This window comes from Petromyzon marinus, chromosome 25 (assembly GCF_048934315.1).
Source record: "Petromyzon marinus isolate PM22_M1 ecotype Great Lakes invasive population chromosome 25, UKy_Petmar_22M1.pri1.0, whole genome shotgun sequence".
Classification (NCBI taxonomy): Eukaryota; Metazoa; Chordata; class Hyperoartia; order Petromyzontiformes; family Petromyzontidae; genus Petromyzon; species Petromyzon marinus.
The window spans coordinates 3,917,499-3,930,375 of NC_133691.1; the positions used below are offsets into that span (position 1 = coordinate 3,917,499).

The 12,877-nt window shown below is 46.0% G+C and overlaps 1 protein-coding gene across 1 annotated transcript in view; it reads right to left on the bottom strand.

The window, feature by feature from the left end:
* The window catches only part of LOC116945960 (plasminogen-like), a 77,836-nt gene that overhangs the window by 27,466 nt on the left and 37,493 nt on the right, over positions 1-12,877 (bottom strand). The window contains exon 9 of the mRNA XM_076069636.1: positions 5,224-5,422. Coding sequence (XP_075925751.1) covers positions 5,224-5,422 — 199 coding nt within the window. The remainder of the gene's footprint in view (positions 1-5,223; positions 5,423-12,877) is intronic.

Consider the following 12,877-nt stretch of genomic DNA (forward strand, 5'->3'; position numbering starts at 1 on the left):
CCTTCCCACCTGCCCCCCCACCTACCCCCCACCTGCCCACCCCACCTGCCCCCCCCACATGTCCCCCCCACCTGCCCCCCCCACCTGCCCCCCCCACCTGCCCCCCCCCACCTGCCCCCCCCCACCTGCCCCCCCCACCTGCCCCCCCACCTGCTCCCCCCCCACCTGCTTCCCCCCCCCCCATCTCTCCTCTAACACCAATAATTTTTGTTTAAAAAAATGCAGTGCTCATTAATCTCTGGTTGCTGAGACTATGAGTAGATAGATAAGGCAATAACAATTCTTTCCCCGCCCCTCCGGCTTCTGTTAAATTTCACCCCTTTTAACCAGAATTCCCAAGGGGGGGGGGGTGGTGTGGGCGACTGGGACGTGGGGTGAGCGTCTTTCCACCTGCCAGGCATCCTCCCTACATCCTCCCTCTGAGTGCAACCAATTAAAATGGAGGCTCGGGTTGTTTCAAACGCAGTCTCTCGCCCGAGTTCAAGTGCACTCATAACACATGCCAAAAAAAACCCCTAAGTAAATCCAGATTAAAGCGGTGCGGGTGGCGGTAAATCATATCAGACTTCCTGTTAAAGAAATACTTTAAGGCAAGCTATTAAAAAAATGTTATTCTACAGTACAGGCAATTCTCTTATACAAATTCCATGTTGTTTCCACCTAAATTGAGGACTTATTTTTTAATCCAACAGCGTTTCACAAGGCGTATGTCTTATTTCAGTTTTAATTAATGAATCCATCGGAATATGCGATTACAAAATATATAATCGGACGTGAGGCTGCTTCCTTGAACTCATCCCACGTTTTGAAACGGAACAATCTAATAAATCGTGGGTTGATAATCACGAGCCATGACGTAACATTCAGGAGTACGACCGAGCATTAACCCTTAATTATATCCCCCCCCCCCTCTGCCACTCATTCTAACGCAGTGATGGCCCGACATCACCGGCTGGGACTGGCGAACATTCAACGAGACCTACCCCGACACCCAACACACACAGCGCGATGGGCCTCAATCCTGGCCAAGGGTCCCTACCTCCATTCCGTGGCCCCGCGGAAAGTCCCTCTTACACCCGATTTAATAAAAACACATAACCATCCCCTTGGCACGGCCTGCACCGTGAGTCTCATCGCACAGGAGAGGACGTGATTCCGGGGAGGTGGAGCGAGGAAATCAGCTCGTGCGCAGTTGCTCGGTGTCCTCGTGCAATCGGACGATCGTGAGATACGGCGACGGCTTGGGACGGCCTTCATCCAGCAATGGATTGGTCAGGGCTGCGGCTGCTGATGATGATGGTGGTGGTGATGAAGGAAACCCAGGGCCATCCTTTGCATAATAATTCACTTGCGCACGTGCCGTAAGTAGCAACCCCCTCCCCCCGCCACCGTGAGCTGGTTGAGAGTCGTGTCCGGAGCGTACCATTAACCACGGGTGGCAGGCGCAGGGGGTTGGTGTGAGCGAGTGGAGCGTTGCATTACCCGCGGAGGGGGGTGAAGTGCGGAGGGGGGGGGTGGCTGCGTCATTGGCATTGCAGACCATGCCTGCGGAGCTCATCATCTGCCACTGGCGTGTTTGCACGAGCGTGTTTGAACGGGAGCTGCCCAGCTTTGCTGGATGTATCTGAATCAGATTGCTTGGCTTTAATTTAGCTTATACAGCATAGACTTAACCTTTAAAAATGTCTGTTACAACAGGCTGTCCTTTAGGCACACGCACACACACAGTCACTCACGCTCAAAAGGACATTTTTCGACTTTTTGCCTGTGGGGCGAGCGGGTAAAATATATCCTTTGTGATCCAGGTGTGGAATTACATTTATCCTGGATGAATTTGAAATTAATTTTATGACATTGGTATTCGAACATTTGGAGCAAGCACATGCGCGAACCTGGACGCAACATTTAAAACATTAAACAGGAATTATTTGCGTATTTTTAAAACATTTTTCGCGTCAAATTTCAGCGCTGCTTTGCGGTAATTTCAGAGCACAATCCCTGCTCGTAAATGATCTTAATTAGGCACCCTAAGCGCCGTAAATTCGGCCAGGCTTGCGAAGCTGGGGCCACTTTTTAACGAGCGGCATTAACGCAACGTCTGCATTAATGGAATTGAGTTTCACACGCATCGCACTCACACCTTTAGAGGCGGCATGATACAAAAATCCACCATCGTGAGTTTTTATATAAATAAAAATGCAGAGGCAATGTTTGGTGTCAAACTTTCTGGAATACAAATTAACGTATGATTCCCCGAACATGTGCAAGCACAGTGCTTTGTTCAATTGTAGGAAGCACCTTGAAGAAAATTCAATATTTCGATACGAATCAAAAATATGCGCATTAAGTTGCAAAACCTAATGGCATGCTGCGCTAATTCTGGCAAACGAGCGAGCCATCAGCTAATTTGGGTGCACTTAAAATATCCCAAGATGTTATGTGCCGGTGTCAAAACCAAATTTGTAAAGATACAATACAGCTTTAAATTAATACCAACATCCCTTGATTAATATTTCCTGCTGATGATTAATATTTCCAGCGCCGCACTGTCAGGGTATAACCTTCTGCGGAGAAAATGCTACAGGGCAGTTCATATCTTCATTTCGCTCACTCGTCCTCGATTTTACCAGGCGAGAGCACGGAGTTTATTTTTTCCTAAGATATACTACACCTACATGTCCACAGCTATCATTAAATGTGTTGCATTTTATGCATAGCCCTTTATCAATCCACTGCTGATTGAAGGCTTCCCTATATCTTTCAATCATGGGTGTTTGTTATCCCATACTTCACCATTCTGGTCAGCGGGGCTTCAGGCTTAAGCGTGGGTTCAAGGAGGGAACGATTTTCCTGAGCTCAGCCCTGGACAGCTCCAGCTGATATTAATTCCCTGCTGGTCTGTCTAGGTTTGCTGAAGGAAAAGCCCAGACCGGTACAGATGTCACTCGCCACTGGTGTTCGCCGTGGCCAGAAATCGAATTCGTGTGGCCGGTGTTCATATCACATATCACTGCGCCGAAACACTCCTTGTCGACTTTCACCCGTGGGTATTTCTCACAATTGGGGATTCGAGTTGAAACATTTCGTAAACCACGTTAGCATTGGCGAACTCTCGTGGAGTACACTTTACAGGGCACATAATGACACGCTTTCACAGACGATGGCCGCACGCGAACTCTAACCTCCACTTCACAGCTGTCCGTGTGCCTTTTTTGTGCTCCGTGGGGAATAAGAAGAAGCCAAGTGGCTAAAGGAGTCGCAGGATGTAGCAGGTTGCCGCTGAGAATCCTGGGGTTCGAATCTGGCTCACTGGCTTCTCAGAGGCATTGAGTTGGTGGTCTCGGCGTGGTTGCCAATTAATTAACGCAAAAAAAGTATTGCACTCAAGTGTTTTTTCACTTAATTTGGCTGAAATGCACGTGAAAAAAATACCCATTAATCGGGCTGTCATGTGAAGATTATTCCTCTCATTGCAGGGAAGTCTCACTCTATCTGTGAGAGTTCTCTATGGAATCTTCTTTTATAACATAATGTAAATAGCAAGATTTATTTGTTGTATTTTACCCATAATTTTAGTTTTTGTACCCGGCACTTGTAAGTGGAAATTGAACTGTCGACTTCAAGCAAAATTGGTTTGGTGCAAAGTGCACCGCAACCCGCACATTTGAGTAGCACGGTTGGCTACGTACGGTGCGAAAGAAGTTAAACATACACACATACAACCGGCATGCCAACAAAGCTTTCAGCAGCAGAGCTGATCTGGGCTATCCAATTAATTAAGCAAGCTCTTGCTCTACTAATTAATCATCAGTTCGATATCTCAATTCATTATAAAACGTTTGAAAAAAGTTTGACACCTCTGCTGCCATGTGTGTCGTTAGATCAAAGGCAAAGGGCAGGGCCTGGAGAGTCTTCGACATCAGCTACATCACAGTGAGGCGGAGCTTTAGGGGGTTTCCAGCCTTCAGGAGGCGTGATATCAATGCGAGGCCACCATTTGTTTTGTAAATCAACACGAGCCCAGTACAATACACAGATCACAATACAGGGGCCACCTATTTTAAATGGGCTACAGTAATCAATTAACATGAACATGTTTCAATTACAATATTTACATTTCATCAACTTAACAGACCAATCCAACACAGGATTTTGTTGGGTTAGATCTCGTAAATATATACATACATAGTTAAACCCGTCACCACCCGACACAGCCAATTAGTAAGAGTTGTCACGTAAACAGAACATGCCAATTCGTTATTAGTGCAGCACACCGGTGTGTTGGAGAGCAAAGTCACAACATTTACATTCTGAAGTACGACATTTCTCCAGTAATTACAACTAGCTTCATCAGACGACAGCCAGATTTGTGGAGAAATCCTCCTGTTTCGTTCCTGAAATAGAGGGGTAGATGTGATGACGTCTCTTGTGAGCCCTTCTTGAGCAAAGTGGGGGGGGGCGGGGGGTTAATGAATGTATATAAATGGAAATGCTGACTTTCGTGATTGCAGGAATTCATATTCTTTGGGTCTTTCAGTAAAGTCACGTAAATAGGTTCAAAGAAAATAATAACTACGACGTTTCGATCGCAACACAAGTGGCCGTCATCAGGAAAAGGGGGGTTAGCCTCTAGCGGCAAACCATTTATAACGGTTTAACATCAACAGGTTACATTTCTCACATTAACATCGCCACCTCAACGCGCTCGACGTGGAGGCCGCTCTCCAAATCTTACATGAACATGGTCATTTTTTCACCTGGCAGCCCTCCAATTGGTGGAAACCCACCATGAGCATCTTGGTGGACCATCACGTGTGCCGTAGTGGACCATAACTTACATTAACAATAGCTGCCCCGCCCATACTGCTGACACTTGGGCCACACCCATTTAAAACCTTTGTAAACAGTTTGCCTTTAGAGGCTAACCCCCTTTTCCTGATGACGACCGCTTGTGTTGCGATCGAAACGTTACTTTACCGAAAGACCACCAAAAAATGGAAATGCTGGTTGGGTTATTTATATGGTAATCAACGTACATTATGCGTGTGCATTACGTAAAGCCCGTTGTGTTTTTGTTCTACCTCCTGTCGATTGGGTTCTCGTACCTCCCTCCCGTCGAATGACCCAATTCCGGCCGGGGGTGGGTCAAGCCAAAAAAAAAACCGCGATCATTGTCGCTGAACCGAGCGGGCGCGGGCCGTGTCCACGAGTCGTCTCACTCGCCTTGTCGTCGAGCCTCGCCGGTTCCCTGGTGCGCAGAAGCGCCAGGTCGTTGGGCACGAAGCCCTCTCCGAGACCGTACTGCTCGTGCACGTGGAGCCGCTCGACCTGCAGCCACTGCTCATCGGCGCTGTCCCCGAACGCCGCCTCCGCGTCGGCGAGGCCGAGCACGGCGTGGAAGTCGGGCAGGCTGCCGTCGGCGCTGAGCGGCGCGTGGGCAAAGAGGGTCGGGCGGGCGGGTTGGCAGAGGCAGGGAGGGCGACAGGGGGTTAGGTAAGGCGTTTTGGTGCCCACTCGTTCACTCAGTGCCGGATTATCCTAGGGGCACAAGTAGCTACACAATGCTGCGGGCCCCGCACTTTCAAGGGCCCCGCGCTAAATGCTTTCAAGCTATCAATTCCGATCCAGTGATTCTGCACTTGCTCTATTACTATAGTACTATACCGCCTTCAACTTTTACGAACGACTAGGTGTTTAAGGTTAGCGATTTGTCAGATTATATGGCTGTATAGCAAATTTAAAAAAAATACAATTACTTTACTGTGCAAGTTAAACATTTAGTGTTTTAATATTTGTGTTTTTTACTGGTAGGAACGAAGTTGTAAACTGAGTGTACCAGCCTGCAGTAGATTAATGTGTCCGTCCGTCCATCCTAAACTGAGTGTACCAGCCTGCAATAGATTCATGTGTCCGTCCGTCCCCTTTCAATACTTTAACGAAGTGAAATCTCGTGCTGTTGGGTGTAAAATCAGCAATAGACAGCGCAGAGACTTGTCCTACCAGCCCACCCTGCAGGGACCTGTTATTTATTTAGGGGCCCCTTTATAACTAATGCCACAGGCCCCGCACCAGCTTAATCCGGCACTGCAAGAGGCTCTACGGCAGGCAGCGGGCGGGCGACAGGGGTTCGTGGAGGCGCTACGGTACCCACTCCATTCACTTCTTGCTTGGCTCAGTCCCGTTTTCACTGACACGCCGGGGGCAAGCCAGTGACTCCAATTGTCGCAGTCGTCACTCAAGTGGGGCTCTTCCACGTCGCATGACGCACCTTGCTGATCCGGTCAGGGAGCGTGAGCCAGCACGCAAACTCGGGCCGTCCTCGCAACAGCGGCGGCTTGTGGCAGGCCGTCGAACAAAGGCATCGCGCGCGTTCAGATGCGCTTCTGTGGCCGTCTGGAACGCTCTTCCTTCCGATGTAAGGAAACCACTGGGAGCTTATGCACTTTTTAAATCTAGATGGAAAACTCATTTATTCAGAACTGATTGTAGCGTTTAGTTTTGTTGTCATTCCCGCGCGCCTCCGATGAGCACGGTTGGCTCCGTGCTGTGCGAAAGAAGTTCAACATACGCACATGCATGTAACACCGTAGACGAGGCGTCTTTCTACACTGCTTGGGTCGAGCTCATCAGTTCATCAGCATTAGGAAGGAGGTGGATTGGTCTTTTTTGCTTTTTTTACGCTAAACTTTTTATTGCGTCCTGATCGATCGTGAAAGCCTTGGGAGAGAGAGAGACGTAGAGTGTGTGTGTGTGTCGACCATGGTTCACGGTTCACCGTGACAAAGATTTGTTGCAGCGCCTGCGAGCTACTGCGGCAAGCAGTACTCACTTAAAGCGGACGGAGTATTGTCTTAGCTACCTTAATGCGCTGCAAGCTTTATAGCCGTTTGCATGTTGCCCAGAGTGCATCTTGATTCACTGATCAGCGTTGTTTGCGTGGCTGTAGCCAAATGTTAACGTGCTGCTGCTGCTGAAGTGGGGTTTCATATCTGAGCGTATCATATCCGTTAGTGTTGCTTTGTTTAAATGTAAGTATTTTAATTGTAGAATAATGCAATGCCGAATGTCAAAAAATTCGTAAGTCCCTTCTCAAAATTGTTCACGCCAATATATTCAATTTGCAACAGCTCAATGGCCCCTGGCCCCCAGGGAAGAATAAAGTAAATTAATAACGAACGAACTAACAAACGTGCCTTTAGATCCAAAAGGAGAACCCTTCTGGTACAAACAGTCTCAAGACTTAGGGATTCATGAGTAAATAAATGACACTTATAATTTTAATTTGATTGTATGTTTCGAGTACAATTGCCCTGGTCATAATCTGTGTATGACTTGAGTTCTTAAAATACGAAATAAAATGCCATATAATTCTTCAAATAAAGTGCTTTGCCTTGAATATATAAGTGATTATGATCACGGCCCTTTGTCAGGGTGCCACGGTGGTGAGATGTTAACTACCTCGCCTGGTATGCAGGAGGTCTTGGGTTTGATCCCAACCTTTACGCCTGTATATTTGGAGTTTGAATATTCTCCCCGTGGTCGCGTGGGTTTTTCTCCGGGTCCTCCGGTTTCTTCCTCCGCATTTAGAATCAACATCGTGCCTTTAGAGTATTTGGCTACTGCTATAAATGTCCAAACGAAAGGTCCACTTCGTTGACCTATCATTTGTGGTCAGGTCGCTTCTGAAAAAGAGCTATATAGCTCAAGTGGTCCTTGTGGCTAAAATAAAATAAAATTTAGTTTTATAGTTAAGCTACTTTTGGATAATCACCTCTTCGTGCTGTGTCGGTCAACGCTGATGGGTAAAGGGAGAGTACTCAGGGACTGGTGTTAATTCAGCTATTACTCATCACTCATGATAGCCACGGTCAAGAATCTGACTTAGGTGTGCCGGGTCCATAGTACACCACTCCGCCATCATCCCCCCTGCATGTATTGGATAAGATAAAATAAGAATTTGCAATTCTGAAATATTTAGCATCACAAATTTCAGTTCTTAACCATTTTTCTACTTGAAACCCAGAATGTAAAGGCAAAATTCAACCTTTTGTGTGTATATTTCTTTTCTCACAGGCAGTGAGGAACTCCTTTTATGTCAAATCAAAACACAAGGGCATAAGAGAGCTATTAAGTCAATAGACTAGTGTTACACTCGTGGATTTGCCAATCTAAAGGAAATGTTCAAAGCCTAATTTGATTGACACTTTGATGGAAACTCAGTTTGTACTCCAGTCAGCATTTTATTTGAGTTTAAAGCCTCGGACCAAATTGACGTTAAATTGTTGCAGCAGGCGAAGCGATGTGAGCTGTGCAAATCCGGGATTATGATTGACTCCATCCCAACACCACAAGGCTGCTCGAGCCTCGTTGAGACATGGGAGGCGCGTGACTCTCTCAGCGCCCCTCTGCCAATTCATTGCCGAAGTCATTTGAAGAGCAGTAGATTCTCGCAAATGCAAACGATTACTCGATCGCGTCGAGTGAAATCGTTCCGTACGCTCCTGACGCACTCATTGAATCGTCTGGGTGGGAGTCGGTTATTTCGCAGCCGTGCGAATTATATACATACTCCCCCGCCACCCCCACAGGATAATGGTCACAATAAGACTGTGTATAAACGATAGACAGTACTGGCAACAAAAAAGAAATGAGATTTTATAAAGTAGGCAGCGTAAAGGAAGCAGAAAATACAAACTGGACGGGCAGGGACAAGGTGAGACAGATAGTATAAGTTAGACAGAGAGTACAAAACACACGGTACAAACAAGGCACATGCTACAGAATAAAGATTGAAGTTATGCAGACCACTTGTACTACAGAGCAGAGAAGCAGTCCAGACAGGAAATGTGCTGCAGTTGAAACAGTACTATCGGGGCATAAAAAGACAGGTCCAAAAAAATCAATTCGTGAGTTGAATTGTAACCCTGAATCATGACAATTAAATTGGTGTGGGTGTGAACCATTACATGCCAAGTCGATCTCATAATCAATTAATGATGCCGTGTGCTATGTCACACCACATATACACCTGCCACACTAATTAATTCAATACATTGATCAAATTCATTTGCATTCATTCTATAAACGCAACATACCCGATGCAGCAAAGTTCACAAGGTGTGACACCATCTCGCTCAAGCGTCCACCTATTATGTGTATTGAGTCCCACCGAGCAATCACGTTTATTTCTCGCGTGCAGTAATTAACAACAACAATAACAAGAGTCAGCCCCATTTGTTGATCCAATTCTAAAAGGCCTGCCCAAGCTGCATCAGTCATGAGGGCGGGTGGGGGTTGCGTTGTTGAAGAGGAGGAGGAAGGGGCTAGGATCGGGTCAGATATCACGAACCAATAATGAGAGCCGTGGCCAGGAGTCAAACTCAGGTTTGCTGAGTCCACCGAACAGTGCATTGACCGCCGCGCCACGGGCTCCCTTCACACGTAACATACACACAGACGTACGGACTGAATTCCTGCTAAAGTGCAAATGCAGCGAAGTGGCAACTTAGACTGTCCAGACTGTCCGTTCACCCTCCAAGTCTATTCGCATTCATTGCCGCTGTCTAAAGAGACTCGCGGAGTCTCACAGCAACTATGCCACACGTGCAAAGCGATCTGTTCCTATGAGAATTATTGGCCTACGTCTGACATATGGGTGAGTGGGGGGGGGGGTTGGACGCCAATAGGTTAGGCAGGCATCGCTCGGATGAACACGGCACGGTTTAATTTCGAGCCGACGGTCGCTCGGCGATCGTGACCACCGCTCCAGGTCAGGAGAGGGAAGTGACCCGTTCCAGGTCTTTAATGGTCCCACGGACTCGTGTGGCAGACAGATTAGAGAGAGAGAGAGAGTGTGTGATTGAAGAGAGAAGGTCTCCTCGTGACACTGAGGACCCATTAATGTCTGCTCTGCAATTACTTTGCCGAGGCTCGCACCTGCTGCAAGGAATTTGAACAATTCAGAGATCACTTGCCATGCAACTGCTCACGCCAAAGCTGAAGGTGAGCGAGGAGTGGTGATGTCCTATTCTCCGGATATGTAAGAAACACCTTTTTCCCTGTGTGCTTTAAATAAAATAAAAACAGTTGGGGTGCGTCTAATAATCCAGTAGGTGTGTGTGAGACCAAATTTGCATGACTCTATTAATGACAAGCTGAGTCTTGTATTCCGGAGGGTTTCATTATAATCAGGAGAATACGGTAAAATGAATTTATCATGACCACTCAACAATATAATTCATTAATATCCAGGTCTGTACCTTAAACCGTTACAAAATGGTCTAGCTGCCATTCCTATGGAGACTTATAATGAACTAATAATAATAGGGTTTTTCCCCTTTTTTTCTGGCAACAAAATTGAAACCTTTTTACAAGGAATCATGTGTGCATTAGCCACAACACTTGTGTTCAAAATGCAGACAAACAAAAAAACACTCTGATAAGATATGCATTAAATTTCGATTTAAAGCTTTCGTGACTGCAAGGATTCATCTTCTTTGGTTCTTTCGGTAAAGTCACGTAGAATGAGAATAAAATAATAAATTGATAAAATAAAATAACACAATAATATTCTCACGACGTTTCGGCCACAACACAAGCGGCCTTCATCAGGTGAAGGGGACGAGACTGTCTTGGAGGACAGCGCTGGAGTGAGAAAGCCACGCTGAGATCACGACCTTTAAGCTGTGTGAGAAGAAACAAAGTGCCTTGACAAAGGAATTAGCATATAATTTAGCATTGAAATGGCTGAGTGATTAGCTTGTGACTGGTCACAGAAAAGGCTATGTTAAAGTTAAAGCATACACATCCGCAAAGGCACCCCTTGACAAAGGAATTAGCATAGAATTTAGCATTGAAATAGCTAAGTTAAAGTATGCACATCCGCAGAGGCACCCCTTGACAAAGGAATTAGCATAGAATTTAGCTTTGAAATAGCTGAGTGATTAGCTTGTAGGTGCCTCGGTGAATGTGTATGCTCTGACTTTAACATAGCTATTTCTGTGACCAGTTACAAGCTAATCACTCAGCTATTTCAATGCTAAATTCTATGCTAATTCCTTTGTCAAGGCGCTTTGTTTCTTCTCACACAGCTTAAAGGTCGTGATCTCAGCGTGGCTTTCTCACTCCAGCGCTGTCCTCCAGACAGTCTCGTCCCCTTCACCTGATGAAGGCCGCTTGTGTTGTGGCCGAAACGTCGTGAGAATATTATTGTGTTATTTTATTTTATCAATCTATTATTTTATCCTCATTCTACGTGACTTTACCGAAAGAACCAAAGAAGAAGATATGCATTGTCCTTGAATCTGTTTGGTCCACACCAATGGACGGCTTTCTATTGAGCCTCGTCTCAATTGGTGCTAGACCAGAGGACGCCAAAAGGCGTACAGCTCAAAGACAATGCCACTATCAAAGTAATGAGGGCTCGGGGTAAGCATCTACATCATTAGACCTACTTTGCCAGTACCATATTTTGGTACTGGTAAAGGAGGTCTAATTATAATGTACTAGCCTATAGCCCGTCCAAGGACGGGTGTATTGCAGTAAATCTAAAACATTCAAGCGAAAATCAGACCGCGACGTGATATTCATTGCATCCATTCGTGTGCAATTTGTAAGACTGCGGTGACACAGACCTATTTCATTTAAAGATTATAATCCCTTGTTCATCATGACGTCCTTTTTACTTCTATGTTCCAATAGCGTTACAGAGATCGCGTGACGTGAGGGTTCTGCCTTTGTAATGAGGGTTGTAAGCTGACGCTGAGGAGGGGGGAGGAGGCGCCCCTCCCCCAGCCCCATGTGGAGTGACGTCACCCGCTCATGTTTATTAATGAGGGGGGCTGGTCGACGTGGAGGGACGTCACCCGCGTTACACACAAACAGACATTCTTGGATCATTTTAGCAATAATTCACATTTTAAAAAAATCCCTAAAAACACAATGAGATCTACAAAATTTTTCCCTTAAAGGCGAGAGCTCGTGGGAACAGCTTAATGAGTCTCCTCGTGTTCGCTCATGTGGACCAGGAAAGATACTTGAGTATTCATGGCTGGTCCTTACGACTGGATAAAAAAAAAAAATGTATGAATATATATACACACACACACGTGTCCCAACTTGCAATATCGGACGGAGAATTAGGCCTGAGTTTTGCTATTTAAAATATTAAGGAATTTTTATTTGAATAACAAAAAATCACGTCGAATGTGTTTATCGGTGCTTCCATTTTGTTCCAAGTGAGATCAATGACGCGTGCCTCGTGAAAGTTTAGAATTTGGCCTGCAGTCGTCATGCGGAATTCACGTCAAAATATTCTACACCTGGGCTTCATCACCTTGACGCCAGACCCGTGTTTTCAATAACTATGTCAGTGATCGTAAAAAAAAAACATGAAAAGAAACGAGGATAAAACTTACAAATGTATTCAGAAGCGCGATTACTCTATTATTTTCCCCCCTCCCTTGAGAGACAGCTGCCGTTTTGATAAAAACAGAAATTAAAATTTGTATGCAGACTCACGCCTACTTAAGCCAAGTGTGGGCTTCCCTAAACAAGCGGCAGACTGTGTCAAGAAAACTTGGCAATAAAATCGGGCATCAAGGCATCGCGCGCTCTCAGACGCACTTCTGCGGCCGTCTGGAACGCTCTTCATTCCGATATTAGGAATCCACCAGAGCGATGCACTTTTAGATATATATTGAAAAAACGTATTTCTTTGGCGCTTCTTTTTGTGTTTAGTTTGGTGTCCTTCCCCGGCGCCTCTGACTGGCGCGGTTGGCTACGTACGGTGCGAAAGAAGTTTAACGTACGTACGTACAAGAGACAGCCTGATGGTTTGTATTTTCATGGCTGCCCTGGCCAGAAAAGGTGCAACTTC